The sequence below is a fragment of the Pseudopipra pipra genome, chromosome 4 (genome assembly GCF_036250125.1).
Source record: "Pseudopipra pipra isolate bDixPip1 chromosome 4, bDixPip1.hap1, whole genome shotgun sequence".
Classification (NCBI taxonomy): Eukaryota; Metazoa; Chordata; class Aves; order Passeriformes; family Pipridae; genus Pseudopipra; species Pseudopipra pipra.
Window position 1 is genome coordinate 16,449,629 of NC_087552.1, and position 19,754 is coordinate 16,469,382.

General features: G+C 35.7%; 1 protein-coding gene across 4 annotated transcripts in view; it reads right to left on the reverse strand.

The window, feature by feature from the left end:
- Window positions 1–19,754, reverse strand: part of LRBA (LPS responsive beige-like anchor protein) — a 408,434-nt gene that overhangs the window by 82,817 nt on the left and 305,863 nt on the right. For all 4 annotated transcript variants that reach the window (XM_064651760.1, XM_064651761.1, XM_064651759.1 and 1 more), the window contains one exon: window positions 14,874–15,026. In XM_064651760.1, the coding sequence (XP_064507830.1) occupies window positions 14,874–15,026 (153 nt within the window). The remainder of the gene's footprint in view (window positions 1–14,873; window positions 15,027–19,754) is intronic.

Below are 19,754 nucleotides of genomic sequence, written 5' to 3' on the forward strand. Positions count from 1 at the left end.
ACCCAAATTAAAGCAACATTTTGTCTTTTATTTCAGGATTTGCAGAATGCTTAATACTCTGAAAAAATCTCACCTCCGAATACTTTCAAAATAGACATCTGTTATTAGTAGGGCATTTATAAAATAGAAATAATACATTTGCCTCATCACTTGAAAGTCACATAAAGGTAAACTTAGTCATGTCTGTGGATGATGCAGATACTACTGAGTGAATATTAAAGAAAAGGCCATGTAGGATGCTTTTTTTCGGAAGAGAGTTCAAACAGTGTGCAATAAATAGGGTTTGAAGATATATAAATGTAACAGTATGGAGAAGAAAAAGAGTAATGTATTAAATGAGCCTTGTTCATCTTCTAGACTGAATAAAGTCAGCATAAAAGTGACAGCATGTGACCATTTAGTTCGGCATTATGTGTTGAGGCATAAGCTGAAGGGAAATGTATCCACGGGATACAGGTATAGTTTCATTTTCTTTTTCAAGTACTTATTTCATAAACCCTACAAAGAGAGAAAAAAGGCCCCCTTTATTGTACAACATAGAGTATGAAGATGTCTCTATGGAATCCTCAGTTGGTTTCTAATCTCATTAAAAGACACAAAGCAGTAGGTGGTGTAGGATCACAGTTCTGAAAGAATTCACAACCAAAATACACTTTCTTAATGTTTTCCTATTGCTGCCTTTGTGGAAAGGCCCTTCAGCTACCAGAGCAAACAAGTGAAGGATGTGAATTCAGACATGTAATGACTGTAAGGTCAGCACATGACCGCTAAGCACTCATGACCCCAAATTAAGAGGTATTACCCTCTATCTACTAATCCTTGGGTCACAAATGTACAGCCTACTCCAAGAACATTAAAAATTCCTGAAATTTGCTTACACCCCAGTGCTTGAAAGATAGAAAGCTAACATGCATGAAGTGATCAGATAAGTAAAAGGGGCAGTTCTGTTCTCAAACAACATATTAAAAATGCCACGTCTTTCAGTCACCTTTTCTGCTAATGAAGACCACTATGAATTTACATTGAAGTATTACAGAAATACACTATCTTCTGAAAATAAGAATTTTAATTTACAGATCCTAACATTTTAAATCCAAAATAGAATTTTAAAGGACAATGAAAAAGAGGCAACATTCATCTTAGTAGTAAAAACGCATTCAGAAGGTATTACTTGTGTAATGGCACTACATGGGACCCACAAATTAAATTTTACATTTTGGCAGGGTGGCTTTAGTTTTTAAACTATGAAAGACTATGTTTATTACTCTTAGTGTTTTCACACTGTACAGAAAATGCAAGAAGCTGCAACAGTCATTCTGTTTGTAAGATTACATAAAGGTTTTTACTGAGAATAAAATCCCAGCTTCTTTGCCATTGTGACACGTCTTATGTCTCCAAAATTTACTTGTTAAAATTAATAGCAACATCTACATTTCTCATATGTAATTATTACAAAAAAAATCTGTACTTCTTTTGAAGAAGACACTTCAAAAATGAGTCTTTTGTGGAGACCAAAAAGCTGTGTTAACCTTCTAGCTGTCACTAGATCTCGCTACAAACTTCATACCTAATACATGAACCTAAAATTTCAGGAAGATATCAAATACATTTCATTTTAGGTTCCTGAATTAGGATCTTACTGGAGACTGAAAAGCTGTCTTCATTTATCAATCCACCAATATCCCTGTCATTTTTGTATTTGTATTTTTTTTTAATGTTACAAATAGTGACATTAAAAAAAAAAAAAAAAAAAAAAAAAAAAAACAGAAAAACTGAACGTATCTGACCATATCTATTCATTCCTCTTTGTAGTTTCTCAATAATTTCTTGTGAAATTGTCTGCTTCTCTGCCTGTATCACAGCTTTCTGCCACAAGCTTCTGTCACTATTCATGTGCCACTACCTTCTCTAGCCTCTGCAGATCTTTGGACTTGAACAGCCCAATATGTATCATTTCACTGCAGTCCATAACTGGCTCCTGACAAACAAATATTATAGGGGCTACTTTAGATGTGTTTTTTTTTCTTTCTCACTCCCTTGCTTCTCATAACATCTTCATGATAAAAGGAGCAGCAAAAAGGGGAACCTTTCAGTCAAAGATGTGTGATTACGAAAGAAGCATCCGTTCTAGGAAACCCCGTGGCCCACTCCAGGGAATACCAATGGAATACATTCCTTACTTTCCTCCTGCACTGGGACTTGCTCTTGTTAGGGAAGTGACAAAACTGACATATAACAGAGATGGCCATCTGGTGAGACCCAGCTTGCCAGGCAGTTTTATCTGATCCTCAGCACGCCTGCCCATCACCAGGTCAGCCAAAGCGAGGACAATGTTTATACACACTGCAGTGGGAAGGTGTACAAAACAAATCAGAATCAGCGGGATTTATAGCATTGGAAATAAAACTGAGCTAATGTGGCTGTGCTGATGTAGCCAGAAACAAAATTGATCCTGACTACATGGAATTTACTCATTTCTAGTGCACAGCCCAGCTCACATAACCACAATATAAAAATGGTAGCTGAAACAACACAAGCCAGCACACTACTCACACTTTGGGTACAAGGGTCTATAAATGGGTCATAATAGGTCAGATGACATGTCCCATGGGAGGAATATCAAAGGAAAATATTTTATTAAGTAGTCATCCATGGTTACAACAATTCAAAGGGAACTTCTCTTTGTATTTGGAAGAGAAACATCCAAACCCAAAAGAAAAAATCTAAATACTGCTCTCTACTAAACTTATTGTAAACCACTAAAGCATACAGGGCAAACTGCAACTGGGACACAGTTCAATAAACAAGAGTAAAGCCAGAAAGGAACACAATCTGCTAAAAATCTGCAAATAGCTCAAATCTGTCCACACCAGCAGTAAAACCAGGCGTAAGAAAAGTTCTGGCTGTGAGCTAAGTTTGCATGCAGCTTTGGAATGGATTTTACTCATAGCTTAACTGTGGTACACACACAGCCCAAGGGCGTGTCTGCACGATGTGCTTGCACCAGTCTGAAAGGAGGACATTGCCAGTGCAGACAGCCAAGTCCACTGCAGTAGCACTGCTTCATGTACTTTTGGTATCCTAAAGAAAGGTTTAGTAAAGTAACTGACTATAAATCAAATAGTCACATCAGAACATGCAGCAAAATTTAATTCTTAGGTTATTTATATTAGTTTAGGGAAAATATATTATTAAAAGTCTGTTATTAAAAAAGTTATTCTGTGATTAGTTATGAAAACAGAGAACAGTCCAGCAACTCTTGGAGCATGCTTTCACCATCTTCCATTCCTAATCCTCATTACAAAGTTCTTATTCTGCCTCAGAAAGCAGATGGCAAGAGATAATGTCAGTAACAATTAGGAGGCTTCACTGCCTTTAAAGGCTGTCCTGTTATACACTTGTAATAACTTTTTTCAGAAATTTTTAGAAACAGGATACTTTGCACAATGTTAGTCTAGTAGATGGTTTGGAACATCCCCAAAACAATTACACAAGTTTTGTTTTGGTGTGTTTTGTTTTGGTTTTTTCCCTTTAAACAATGGAGAATGTTGGCTTTATTATTAATTAAAAATAAACATTATAAATTAAGCTTCCTGCATTATTTTCATTCTATACATTGCAAAACTAAAACCAATTGACTTTCTTAGTATTTTAAATCAACTTCCTCTAAACTACTTGCATGCTGCTGAACCTTTCATGTTTTTATGAACCCAGTTCAACTCTCACTAACAACTAACCTGGATCAGATCCAAAATTTCTTTTTAAACTGTGGCTTAGAAAATGCTTTCCATTTGGACAAGGACAAACTTAAAGGACCTCACAAGAGTATATATTATGTCACTTTATCTATGCAGAATTTTGTTTGCTTATGAGTTATTTGAATGCCAATTATACTTTTGCTATTATTATTGTTAACGTTGCTTTAAAAGCTGTTGCTTTTTATTAACAATGCTACTCTACCTAAGCAAAATCCAAAGAGGAAATAGGATTTTAGAATGAAGGGAAAAAAAAGCTGAGGGACAGAAAGATTTCATATAATTAATATGTTGGAGATTTATTTTGAAATTTTAATATTTAAGATGGAGAAAAGAAAATTACTTGCAAAGTCAGTCTTGGCAAAAGCCAGGCTACCTTGGTTCTAGAGCCTTCTTTGAGCTAGCTAAACATTATCTTTCTATAGAAGTACCTTCCCCTATCCACCTACAAACCAGTTACATTAATGGAACATACACTTGCTCTTTGCTCCTTGCTTAAGTTCCCCTCTGCCAAAATACTATGCCTCATATTTGCACAGACATGAGCAAATCAGAACTCACTAACATGTTCAGTTTGCCTGAACCAAGACAGACAGCTAAAACATTCTTTAAGTGGTTAAACTAACCTGGAAAGGACCAGGTAAGCACGAGAAAGAAGCATGAGAAACTCTAGCTCTGGTGTTTTACTAATGGTCCTTCATGCTTCAACAGCAAAACAATTATATTGGTTTAAATTGAAGAGTAGAGGCTATTTGTAGCTATTTGAGAATGAAATAAGGAAATAAAACCTGGTCCTTTATTGGATTTGGTTCTGTGTTGACTATATACCTCACAAATGTTACTAATGCAGTTCAACAGATGTGTAAATATGTACTTACCTTGCAGAATAAAAAGTGCAACCTAAGAGATTTGGAGTTGCTTGAATTGCTTCAAAAGAGAAACTGGAAAAGGAATTCACAGTCCTTTACTATTTAAGGGTGGATCAACCATCTGACCAAGAGAACCAACTGCCCAGTACATTTATGACTCAGGTGAGCACGACGTGGATCGTCAAAAACCTACATTTGTTTTGCCAAACACATTCTCCTTCTTGACTGACGGGCTATAGTTTGGCCTCTCCTTAAACCAAAAGGGCTACACCTGAACTTTCCATTAAAGGGTAACAACTGACAGATGTGAGGGAACATCTAGTAGGAGGCTGATGCTGAGCAGATGGGCTGGGGTGCAGCAACCTTTTCCATGGGTTTCCACCTCCTGCTTTTACAAAAGCGCATAATCATCACGAGCCTCACACCACCCTTCCTTGATACTCCCTGCAGAGCACAGTGCTGCTACAGTTAAACCAAGATCAGAAACACAGCTAACTAGAGCTTGTCTAGCTCTACAAGTCCACACTGCTCACTGCTCCTTAATGAGACAAGTGACAGAGAAAATAGTTACAGAACTTTCCACTCCAAAGTGTTTGTACTCTCACTGCAATGCAGCCAGCTGTGGCATTATTTGCGTCAATGCCACCAGTGGTGGAGCAATATTGTAAATCAGGCCACTTAAAATAATAGCCTACGTTAGAAACAAGGCTTTTTCATATAATTTCAGTTATCTAGTTTAAAGTACAGCTTCACAAACATTTGTTCCTGAATAGAGATGGGGAAATGCAGTGAGGGATAGGAAGAAGAGATGGGAAACTTACCTTAACTACACCCCTGCAAGTGCCCTATGTTTTGGAACTATGTCTTCAGATTTTCCTTTCTGTAAATCCAGAAGATCTGTTGTACAGGACTAAAACATCACTAATTTTGATATGGTTTAGTGAAAGATACTTCTATTTATGAGAGCAAGGAGAGGTGGGTACTATATCTCTCATATTCCTCTAGAGCTTGTCTAAACCACTGAATGTAAGATCTAGTATTTCATATTACATTTTGTACCACCTAAAAAACTACCTATCTTTTTATTTGTATAAATGTCCCTTTCTGGTTTCTGTTGTTACTCCTCCTGGGCATTGTTGTTATATTCCCAAGCCTAATTACACACTTTATGAAAATTATTATCCTGCAGTAAAGCTAAATCTATCATTTCATGAACAACTTTTACACCTTTGTGTTATGAAACAGAGAATGTCATTTCCTGATTCATATTCTCAGTACTATTTATTATATGCTTTTACTCTGCTCTTCTTCTAGGAAGAAGAAACTCTCCTCACACGAGGGTTCTTCCTACATCTGTACGATGCTGTAAGCTTTCTCTGTACCCCAGATGGTTTTAGCAGCATTGCTGTTTCTCATACCAGGAGTGGAGTCTTGCCAGGGAAAAGCACTGAAAGCAAAGCCTCAGCTGACTTTTCTTTGTATCCTTCCATGTAGGGCACAGATGGCCAGGTTTTCTCAGCCACTCCCCCTCTTCAGCTGAAGACCACAAATTTTCAATTTATTTCTCCACAGTTCCATGTATGCAAATATTATCAAAATCTCACTTTCTTTTCCAGCAGTTAGGATGGAAACTTCTTTACACTGACTATATTACAAACCCTTTATTTTGAATACTCACCAAATTCAAGTTCAGCAGCATATTTTCACATATGATCTATAAATAAACACTGAAACAAACCAAACAACACCATATCCTACCAGGTCTCTCACCAGTACATTTGTTCTATGCAAGTCCTAACCAATACTAATTCACCTTGCAGGAGGAACAACTTGAATATTTCTTTGCAAGACAAAGACTTCCAATCACAGGCTGTAAGTATTAGTACATCAAGTAAGAAACTGCCACTGCTTTCGAACTTATATTTTTCTCCCTTACCAATACTGAGCCTGTGATGCAATTTTTCCATGTTAATCAAAATTCTTAAAACATTTTCAACAGTATCCCTCAGAACACCATTTACAGGGAATGCCCAGGCACAGCATTTGGAGAAGAGACAAAGAGAAGACAGACAGATTTAGTGAACACCTGTTAAATGGGGCAGTGGCTCCAGCACAATTGTTTCCCACTTCATTTCACACAGTAATAACTTTAATGTCCTCCATGGACTTGCTTTCAAACACCAGTTCTACAACGTCAAACAACAAAAGAGCTGAAAGCAAATTTAATTGTCTAGATTGCTTCAAATCAACTTTTTTGGATAAAAGCAAATTTACCTATTTCAGTTTTCTTTTTTTTTAACTGTATCTACTCAAACTGTGTTAACATTCAGATTTTTACAACATTCCTCTCCATGTTTTAATAATTATCTCGGGTACAGTAAATTCTCTTACCTCATTAGAAAATCTGCATCTCTCATCACTTTGTTGAATGTCCATAGTTTTAGTTTAAGCTTTGGTTCCTTTTGACTCTTATCCTGGCTTTTCTTACTATTTAACATCTTTCTGTTTCATTTTGCTCTCATTTAAAATATTTGTACTTTTTAGTTTTATTTCTGCTCACCTTGTTTAGTCTCAGACTTCACTAAGATAGACACATATAATAAATGTGTCTAATACATTCATCTATAGATAAATATGTAGTGTCATAATGATCAGCATGTAATTTAAACTCTTTTTAGAATGTGATAGGTTATGGGTTTTTTTAAAATGACAGAATTATGTTAGAATTATTTAATAACTTGAATTTTTTTAAATATGAAGTGTGGCAAATGATGACATCAGCTTCTTTATTTTTTTTTCCATAATAGCAAAGACAGACAAATTATCTATTATTCCATTAAGCTTTCTTTATTCAGGAAGGCTGGCATCTATCACACTTCCACAAATTATTGAAATGCAAGCATGTGTGGACATTTTTAAATAATTTTACTCTGCTTATATTCTTGAAGTCCAGAGTTGAGCTGTAATTTCAATAAAGTAACTTGTATGCAGAGTTTAAAGAGATGGGTGGAAATTGCAAACAAGATTTGTTAGGAAAGAATAAATTTTACTAACTCTGTTTTCTCTTCCTATTTACATATCTGGATTGGAAATAAATTAAATTAATGCCTTTGAGTGGCAAATGATGATATACTACCTAGGTCACTGTTTTCATTAAAAAGGTGAAAAAAGTTTCTTTACATCATCACATATATTTTACTGTATATTAACTTTGTCCTACAGATGCACCTCTCCAACATATTCCATCATATATATTATGCAAATCCCATCTTCCAGTATTAGCATATTTTGATGTATTATGAAACCCAAACTGAATGCTTTCAGCATCCTTACATTCTATTCAAAAGCATGGTTGGAGTTCACTTTTCATTACTTCCCTCATAGTCTTGAATATATTTGACTTTCTCTGCATAGTAGTCTTCTTTACAAATTAAATCAATAAAAATTCATACATGAAAATTAATAAAGCCAATATACCAACAGAACTGGATTTAAATAAGCATGAATTTCTGGCCATATTTCTTAGATGGCACTTCAATAAAAATAAGTTATTCTTATACACACAGAGTCAATTGTACACACAGAAAAATTAGTCTACTTTTTTTTTTATTCCCAGATTTTCAGAATCTTTTCTAAAAGGCCATATATCACATTCCTTTAGGAATATTTCCTCTCTACTTTTCAAAAATGTCTTATATTGAACGTTTCTATTATTTTCCCCCTAGAATACCCACAGATTAGGTTTTCACCTGCACTGATTTCACCTATGTGTGGCCATGCTGGCATTACTAATGTTATTCTAGACTTAGCTGCATATGAGATCTGAATAAGGTGCTTCAGAATGGGTAACAAAAGTCTTATTTCCCTCCCTTTCTGTGCTAATAATCAGATCTGTACATGCTATAATTAAAAGACTCTGCTTACAATTACCCAATATTCTAACTTGCCCTGCACACAAGTATTTCTGAGTGAAAGACAAAAAAGGTTCTAACTTTCAGGAAGTAATTCCAAAAGTGCAAAACATCCTGCAGTGACAAACACAGATGATGAAATTGTTACACATGTGGCTGAATTGGTAGGAATTGACCCTGAGTAACACAGATACACCAATGCACCACTTGGCTCGAATGCAAAAACAAACAGGTTTAAGCCAGTGCTGGTATTCTACATAGAAAAACTGGAAGGGAAAACCAGATAGTCCCTAGAACTCCACACTGTAGTCATGGAAGCACTTCCTGAGGAAAGGAGGAATCTTGCTGCTTACATTCACACACCATCCTACATTTCTTCAACTGTTTAAGAGACCTTCTGTGCTTCTCTGCCTCTTAAGTACATACACAGTGCAGCCCCCGTGCTTCCCAGGACTGCCTTGGTTCCTCAGATGAGGAAAAAAAAGATGTGTTAAAAAATACCAAACTTTTATATACCTGCAGTCCAGCAGACTGGACCTCTCACACTCAACTTTGCTGAAGAATAATATTCCTGACAACTTTCTGGATTAGATTGTTACATTTCTGAGACTTCTATAAATGGAAATGTTTATTTTGCCTGATATAGGGAACCTTACTTCCTGCACAAACCTCTTTCCATAGTCCCAGCTTGAAAGCAACATAAAATGAATGCAGAGCTTGAAGATAACATAAAATGAGTGTAGCATGGTGTTTTAAGATTCACTGGTAATAGTTATGTTTAAACGTAGAGCTATTTTAAATGCTTTACAGACTCATGTAGTGTAGAAATAAAAGTATTTGCCAGAAAAAGCAAAGTTCCGGATTACTTTTAAATCTGCTTTTGCTATAATAAATGTGATTTTTGCTAAAAATTAATATGCTTGTAGAGTTAATAGATATCCTCCATTCAGAGGATACGGTATACATCTTGTTTAGTATATAATTATAATTTCCAAAGAAAAGCCACAAGCAATCACCAAACATCAGAAACACAAATGGAAGTAACAGTTCCATCTATTTACTGAAATAAAGAGTCTGAAAGAACTGGTATCAAAACTCCTCTTTTTCACCATGATCCATCACTTCTCTTCTACATGAGCAGATATCCAACAGGCCAACAGAACTATCTAAAATACCCTAAGTTGAGTAGAGTTCACAGAGCTATGATTTTCCTTGTCCTCTATTCTACAGTCAAATTCTGTACACATTTCATGTCAGTTGATCACCAGAAGCATTTTAATCATGCAGGGTACACAGATCAATCTTTATTCCAGCTTTTCAGGACTATATCCAATCCTACTTAGACCAGAATTTCAAAGTAGGTGCTGCACAGATAACAACTCTGATGTTGCACAACCCACTTTTCATTTTAGCACTTTTCCTGCCCTCTTAACATTTTTAACATATTTAACAAGTCAGCTATTACCAGCAATACACAACTAAAATTCTAGCAATCTATTACTAGTAACCTGCAGTTGTGAGCCTTAATTCACAGAGTTCATATCCACATTATTTCTACAGCACTTGCTGTAACTCATTTGCAAATACACAGCTGTGGAACCAGGAAAAATACCATAGAAAGATTTTTCCAAGATAATACAAAAAATCCAGCACATTCTAATTAACAATCACTGCTTTAGCTACTGCTTGAATACCTCTATTTGACTAACAGCAATAGTTTTAATAGATTGAAAGCAGCATAATGTTGTTGAAACCAACTTTTGTTTCGACTCACAAAAGCTGCAGTTCTGAGTGTTGTTGGTGTGTTAGCTGGCAGGGAATGTTGCTTCTTCAGTGTTCTCTGGTGCAAGGTGGAGTTCCCTCCACTAAAAAGTAATGCGCCATATCAGCTGATAATGATCCTCTAATTCTCATTATAGATCTTTCTTACCAACAAGTGATCCTTAATACTGATTCATTATGCTCCATTAAAATTTGTAAATGACTGTCCTACCTTTCCCTCTCCATTTTACTTATCATGCCACAATTACTTTGTGTATAGTACCTTTATGTATTTAAGCATTTCATTTGTTTCAGAAAGCATCCTAGCTTCCAATCACTACATTTTCAATTATTTGAAAATTGGATTTCAAAACTTTCAATCCAGCACAGTAATCTCATCACTTGTCTAATTTGTCTTGCATTTTCCCCAGCACTGAATGAAATGGATAAACCCCTAATAATGAAAGGACTAACTCTGCAATAAAGCACTAAAATACTTAAATTGAGATATATTGTGGAAAGCTGTCTTGACAGACCTCAACAACTTTATTATCATTGAAGCAATCTAATTCTCAAAAAGCTGAGGCTCATCAAATCTGTGTGAAATTTAGTTATTATCTGTTGATTAATAGCTTTAAATTAATTCTTACCAATTCAGACATCCAAGCTTCAATGACAAGACAAAATAGATCACTTCACCATTTAGAATAGAACTGTCTTATTGGGATTTTTTGCTATTCCTAACTACCAGTGGGAAGCATGGGACTTTTCCTTGGGTTGCACCTGGTCTTTTTGTCATGCATGATATGAAGAGCATTTAAAATTTCTATCAGCTTTAATGGGGTAATTATCCCTAGCTCCAACACATGAAATTAAATTTCTAAAACAGAAAATTATTCTGAAGGACAGCACCTTACATAACTAAGACTGTGAAGCCAAGAAAAGACGCCAGAAAAATCTATGTTTTAAAAGGTATATCTACTTCCATGTGTGACAACTATTGCCACAGTTTTTGTTTAAGACTTCTGTATCCAAACTACATCTGCACATCTATCTCTTTATATTCTCTCCTTCCCAGTTTACTTCCCATTCCTTTTTTCTACAGGACTCTGATAAGCATGGGAGAAACAAATCCCCTTTGCTCACATACTAATGGCCTAATGATATCACAACTTGGAATTAATAAAGTAAGGATGCAACAATATGTTGCATTTCAGATTTTTCTGTTTTGTTTGGGGGGAGGAATTATAGTTTTATCCTGTTTAAGAGTCTGTGAATTTTCTGACTGTTATTAAGCTGATACTATAATTCTTATTACACACACATTTATAAAATGATGGATTTATACAACAGTACAATTATTGTCAACTGCACCTGTGTAAATGGAAAACTGCTTTCAGATGTCTTAGCAGTTATCCTATGACACTAAATACAGAGCTCAGAGGTATGTAAGTTTTCGGAATGTTAAAAACACAGTCACTTTTCCATCAAACTATTGACTGTCTCAGAGAAGAATATCCTACCCCCCCATTCATTCGTGCTATTATAAAACACGGTACTATCACAGTCTAATACAAAGCACCAACTATATACAAAAGCAGTAGCTGCATTTTGGAGTTCTTTGTATTGCTCAGAATGACATCCTGATGGTATCATTTAGCTCATCATGACATTCCATCAATCAAAATCCAGTTTTAATTACACACCATTCTGCTTTTTCTCTCAGAGCAAACACAGCGGACATGCAACGACCTATTTCAATTAAAATAAATACTTTATAGAATTAAAAATAGGTTGGAAATCACTTTTAAATCAGCTATCAGCCTGTCAATTAATGTTCTGAACCCCTGCTATTGACCCAGTACTGTACAAGCTGTTATTATGCACTGTCCTACATATCATCTGTTCCCCGTGCTGCTCCGTTCCAGAAAGACAGACAGCTGCAGCACTATATCCCTGTTCAACCTGAGGACCATCTGACTTTAATTGTAGCACACAGCTTGATGTGGGTCTGGTTATGAGAAGCCAAAGTATCACACTGTAATAATCTGGAAAAGCAGAAACCTGCCAACACAAGGCTGCGAACAGGGGCTTGGGCTGTCTGGCTGGCTGACGGGCTGCAGGAAATATGATTAATGAGCAAGGTATAATGATATCAGGAACCCGATTAGCACCACAAAAAGGTCACAGATCAAAGTAGTATGCATTTCATGAGCTCCAATCGTTGTGTAAGATCTGTGGACTTAAAGAGGTAAACTGAAATGCAAAGGGAAAAAATATCTGTGCGTGATAGCTTGCAAAACGAGCACTTAAAATACTATAATCGCTATTTTGTCTGAACCAGGAAGCAGTGAGGAAATATTAACTGAATGAATCAGCCCATGCCACATTGTAGCAAGCTTTTCTTGATAGTATTCCTGAGGATCTGAGCTTTAAGAATTCTTCCTAAACGCACCTATTCTACTTAAAATTAAACAATGCTGATTTGATGCTGATGGTAACCAATCCACTAAGTATTAACAAGAAAAAGCAATTTAATATTTGCATGTAATTTTCTCAGTTTTATTCCACTGCAAAAATGGCAGATTACAGAGAGCATCATCCACACCAGCACTAACAGCACCACTACCACCACAGTAAGTTCAACTACATCTCACAGAAGCAGTTAAAGTAATTCACTGGCACAGAGTTTAAATTTAATGCTACCAGACTGACCAAAACTTGGTATCTGAATTATCAAAACAGTATCAGGGACCTACAGTGTTACCAAAAGGGATGATGTCTGGCATGCTTTAATATACCATCACTTGATAAATTATTTCTTACTTTTGTAATTAGCTTAAGCCTTTAAAAAAAAAATCTGTTCTGTCCAATTAATACTTGAAAACTGCATGCTCCTGTAAAAGTACACCCTCAGAACACAGCAAAAGTGAGGGATATCAAAGAAAGCTTCAAGAAAGGAGGCAGAGACTTGGGAAATGGAGGAAGAATGAGGGAATGGTAGGTCCCAGCATACAGAGAAGTGAGGGTGAGAAAAACTTGGCTCAAGGCTAGAAATGAGGAAAAGAAAATTAAGAGCTAAAACCTTAGGAAAGGAAGAAGTGGGACATGGAGAATAACTTCACAGTGTGGAAAGCCAAATCTGTAATTAATAGAATAAAAACTATATTTTATGTAAAAGCTAAAATACCACAATTGTGAGAGATCAAGGCCACCATCTGTCTTTGACAAGTCTGCTTAAGAACACAATTTGTCATTTCTCAGGTTATCCCGAATCCCTAGCACAGGCCAAACTCAAAGAGGTGTCAGGCTACTCCCCTTACCTATTACCTATCACCACAACTGGAAGATCAAAAGCTGTGTTTCAATATGGTTTGCCAAGTAGTCCTACTAAATGTTAGTGTATTTCATAGCTGATTTAAATAAAATTTGCACATGCTTCTTTCTACATGGAGGAATTCATATAGAAACTAAATTCACACTACATACTTACTGATTATTATGGTGCACTTACAACTGCCTGCAGAAACCTAGGCCACACAGCATTTCTGAAAACCATGGTGTCATGTCACCAGTAAAAGTGCAGTGTAAAGCATTCTGATAACTTCTAAATCACAGATTTCTTCTGATGTGAAGGTTCTGCAAAGTTATGGATATGAGTTCTGATGTTCCACCAACATAAGAACATTTTCAATTCCTACTTTCAACCATAGGAGTGTCAGGATGTTATCCTGATAAGCCTGGCATCTGGAAGGCTTTTGAAAACTTCCATGCCATAATTCAGTATTTCCAGTTAGCCGACTACCACATGAAAACTACAGCCTAATTTTTCAAGATTTGTTAAGAAAAACTTCTCTTATTTATTTTAAAATGCCATCCATGCAGAATTCTTTCATTTTGAGAAGGGCCTACCACAGCTTTTGAGAACGTTCTCAAAAACCAACAATGACAGTGCAAGGGTTATGCTGTAATCCATTACACTGCCCAGAGGGCACATTGAAGGCAGGCAGTGATAACAATCGGATTTTTCCAAAGCAGGGAAAAGAATAGTTACAGAGGTCTGGGGAATGAAGCAGGCAAAGAAGAATTTGGCTTTATTTTCTTGAAAAAAAAAGGCTCTGAAAAATATCAATTTAATGGAAGAAATGGAAGAGGTGACAGAAGACTTAAAATACAATCTTCTTTCCTGAGGTGTTCACGGATCTTTGGAGTTAAATGGACACTAAAATTAAGAAACCCTAAAATTACATTCAAGTAATTGGAGTGATATTTTTATGATTAAACAAGCTTTTTCAAGTCTCTGTAAAGTGATGATTTTATTAGCTCTTTAGAACCACAAGAGCTGACACACAAATAGAGTAAGATCTGCACACTCAAACTTTTTTGAGTAATTCTAAAGAATGAGCAATGCTTTGTGCCTTTTTTCTTCTTAAACTTGTAAATCTATTTCTTCAGATAATTTCAGACATAGTCCTTTTATGAATTATAAACATATGTATTGCAAGCAAAGACCCAAATTATTTTAGAAGAATCTAGCAAAAGAAAAGTTACTTGACTATAGAAGACAACCATCTTACCAGTCTGTTAATGCGAACAAATTCTTCTGGGGTTTTGGCCCATGGTGGAAGTTCAACATCAGACACAACTGTTCCATCATCCATCACTCCCAGGTTGTAATTGTTGCTGTTGACAAATATCTCTGGCAGGTAATAAAATTCAGGAATCAATTCCTGGAGATAAATGAAAAACAATGCCATGTTATAAATTCTGTCAAGAGGATGCACTGTGTCATGTTAAAAAAATAATTACTGGAATGGTATTAGGTAAAGAGAATACACAAAATTCTCCCACAGACATCCCCCTCCTGCCCTAGAAGGGAGAAATCCCCACTTTTGTACTTTCTAAAATTTACACCTGTAGATATGATAAATCCTTAGCGTGCTTTTAGCATGACAAAGAACTAAGACACAACAGGCACCACAAAAATGTCAGAATACTGGTTTTGACTGCGTATTATACACAGAGAAACTTATGAACATCACGTGGAACAAGCAATATTTAGTGGAAAGCTACAGACAACCAATGATGTTAAGAAGTTGTAGAAAACTGCTTCTTTCACATTTTAATACAATCCACATTTTAAAGTGCTAATGCACAAATAGCAGTCTACAGTTTGGGTGAAACTAGCACCATAGATATTAACTACAAAGGTGTAAAACCCAGTTATATTCTTATTCTCTCTAACATAAAGGGTCTAAGAACTTAATGTTTAGGCTATTATCTAAGATTGTTCAACGCCCAGCAATAATTTTTTTTGTAAGTTCTAAAATCCCCGGAGTTATGCCACATGTTCCACAAAAAAAAACCAAACCCAAAGCTGAATCAGGTCTATATTTTTCACTCACGGAAAGGTCATTAACTCAATTATGTGCCCAGTCTATAAATTACAGGGAAGAATCACGCGTAATTTCACACACACGAGGAGAGAAGGAAGGAATCTCACATGGTTACGAGGTCTGCACTAAATGCCTTGTCAGGATCATCACTGCTCTAAACAAGTGTGCTCTGCAGGCTTGCACTGGAACACAGCATTGACACCTCCCTGGTTGGCCTGCTCTGGCACCTCTGCAGGCACAGCTATGCCAAGCATGGCTGAGGAAAAAATGTAAGCACATACAGCACAGGAATTGTACTTTCCAAGTCTTCTCAGAAAAACAAAGTAAAAGTAATGGCTAAAGAAAAAATTTATTAAGCAGAAAAACGATACATCCTAGCGCAGAATGGAACACAACATGCTAAGAAGAAAAATTAAGCTCAAACCCACAAGGATTTTCTCCTGGATAAATGGATTATTTCCTTGTTTTGCAAACAGACACGCAACTTCCTAAGCTGTCATGCGTTTTGTAAAATACACACTCAGTAGCACATAAACATATCTAAGCTAATGTGATTAGAACCTTATTTACACACTTTTATAAAAATGTCTGCAAAGTCTTGGCATAACACTTCATAGAGAAATCTGATTAACACATAACATATATATTTCTGCCCTAAATACCTTTTAAAGGTAGGGGTTTTTTTTGTGGAACTTGATGTTGAGACTTCAATACACCCAATAAAGCTGGCAATTTGATGGATTTAGAAAAATTGAGCCACTAGATTAGAGAATTTACTCCCTTTGTAAAGAAAGGATCAATACATGTAATTGCTTCAGGAAGTGTATTTCATAGCAAATGAGTGGTGTAAAATTGGTTTTCCATACAGCAAGTGCAAACTGCATGACACTTTAGGAGTAGAAAAAACCATCAGACTACCCCACTGGCTTTGTATACAGTGGGTGTAGGATGTAGCTATGCCAGAAGCTCAGTAGATCAGACCTGAAACCCAGTCTTGACATGGGTCAGTGGATCAGTGGTCTCCCAGATAGCCCCTCAGGGCCAGCTATGGCATGAGCAGCTTTCCAAATGGCTGAGTGCAATAGGGAGGTCATCAGATTGCGGACAAGGTCAATCCGAAGTTGCCAGGGCAAAGACAGGAAAGATCAAGCAGGAATTAAGCTATTATCACCTCCATCCTTGTGTGAAACACCCCTTGGCTTTGAATTGTACATCTTTTTGTTTACAGTCACCTTAAATTAACTAGGCAGGGTAAAAACATGCTTCTGTACCAAATGCTTGACAAGTACTTGATAAAAAAGGAGATTTGAAACTATTTAATTGTATAAGTGAAAGAACAAGAATGTAGCGAGGATAAACATTTGTGAAAAAGAAAGCAACACTGAAGTTGCTATAGTTTTTATTATCACAGACAGAAACCAACAAAGAAAAAGCAGAGACACAAGACTCTTAATTTGATAGCAGCATGCACCACAAATATGAAACCATACCATGATTCTGAATACTTAAAACGTAAGCTCATTACATATGTTACTGATGCTTTTATTTCTTCTTTAAATCTATATATCTGTACAGCTATTCATTAGTTTCTTTCAAGATCAGAAAACATTTGGCTTTCTAGAACACATTGTTTTCATTAGATTACACAGAAACAATATGCTGTCTGGAAACTTCAAAATTATCAGTAACTTCTACTAGTTCGACTATTAGAAACTTTTCATAAAACTTTTCATTACTCCAGAAATGAGCTTTCAGAAAGTTTTTCACTGTCACCATAATGACACATTTATACAAAAGGAACTTCTTTATTATGTGATTTCCTTCTCTTGACCATGTGCTAGCATTTATCCCTGGGAAAAATAGAGTGCAAACTTATACATCGGGCCATTGGAAACGGGTAGTATTTAGTGCCTATTTTCTATGGCTTTATACCAGTGAAAATGAAGCCATTAGTTAAAGGAAGACAGCTTTTCCTAAAACCAGCAAATAAACCTGTTAACAAAATACTAATTTTTGTCAAGCTTACAAATATTTTTCATGTATTTGGTAACCACAGTCCTTAACAGTCCTTCTCAATTCTGTTTGTGGGGGTCTTCTTTTTTCTTAAAATCTTCAAATCACATGCACAGACTGACACTAAAACAGCAGATGCTGACTCATGTGTAACTCCACTAATGATGGAACTTTTTGGACACACCAAAGTGTTAAAAAAATTAATGAACACACTTTTTGCTTGTTTTTAGTGGATGGAGGAAGGAGTTCTGAGTGTTTTCACACAAACATCACATGAAAATGCAGAACCAGACATGAGGGGCCAGACTGAAGGATCATTTAATATCTCCCCCAGAACGGTGACAAGGACTGGACTAACACAGGGCAGATAAAGTCTTTCCACCATGGATATTCTGTCAGCTTCTTACCATTAAATGGTTTTGAAGTAATCTGTGCCTCTGATTTTTAACTCATTAATCATGGGTTCCACAATGTAGTTTTGTCTACACAGGTTTTCCTTTGGCTATTCTACAACTGCTTCCTAACAGTTTCAGTGGATGGTTCTAGCACCCATACTGTGAAACACAGTAAATGTTAGTTCCTTATTTGCTCTTTTATATGTCCTTCTGGATACTACAGACCAATATTATCACATTCTTCCTCAGTGGTCTCTTTTCGCAAGCTAAAGGATTCTAGTCATTTTAGGTTTGTTCCCACTGGAGGTCTTCCCTTCCAACTAAAAATTTTAGTTGCCTTCATACTTTTTCTAACCCTACTGAGTCCCTTCTGAAATTTCACATGCTCAGCATAGGTACCAAAATGGTAAAATTGCCCCACATTTCTTTTACTTATATGATGTTGCAGAAGACCAAAACATCTTTGTGATTTCTTGAAGCTCTTGCTTTAGTACAATTGTGTTCGAAAATTACTTTCTAAAATTTCTCTGTTGGAATTTACCAGTTCTACAAGGTGGAGACAGACATGCTTATGATAAGCAATACTTCAGTCCTTCTGCCATGTTTTTTATTACGACTGGTCAAGAAGCTCACAGTAAACATCAACATCAATCTAACACACAGTATTTATAAGTGGTATATCGTTTCTTTAAAAAATATTAAAAAATTTGCCATATCAAGATTCTTATTAAAATGTTTATAAAATTCTGCAAGTAATTACAGTACAATTTTTCTCTAACAAAAGTTGCCCTGTAACACATGGAAACAATGATTCCTAAGGAAACCTCACTAAAAAGATTTTTCTGCAAACACATAATATCAACAGAATGTCAGTTTAACATTGGTAATTTATTTCCACTTATGCCACCAGGTATAAAAAAAAAAAATCTATATGAGATACTTTGTTTCTTTAATGCAATGAAATGTTATTCTTTTGTTTAGAAAATCAATTATGCATTTTGAAGCAGTTACATGATCTGCATAGGTGTCTAGAAAAAATGACACATCCCCAATCATATTAAAACATTTATAAGATACCAAATTTTCAAACTAAATTATTTCACAAACACATTAAGCGATATTAAGCCTATGTACAACCTGTCAAACAGAATAATAAAAATGCATATTAGAAGTCTGAGGTTTTATTCATATTACCACACTTTATTTCCTCTTTTAGGGGACTTATATGGCATTCAAAAATATATACAAATTTATTAAATTAACTCAAATTTCATTTTTTCATCACACGTCAATGAAATCATCTTCATGACTGTGGGAAAGTATAATTTCTAAGTACCCAGGAGTTTCCTTCCATCTGCTATATGTGTGTTATTTCTCACCAAGAAATTGCCAACTAAGAAATTGTCTCAAGACATTGCCTGCAATTCTGCTAACTTGCAAGAAAAATACTTCAGCAGGTTTCCATTAAAATTCTAAATTTAATTAATGAAGAAGTTAATTTTTTCAATGTTTAACCACTCTGGTTAAGTTCTAAGCAACTACATTTCAAATATTTCCTAGTTTAAGAAAAATACTTAAATCCTCTGTAATTTACAATCAAGCAAAGAAAAAAGTCCAGATATTTATTTAGTAGAATAATGAAATATATGATAAC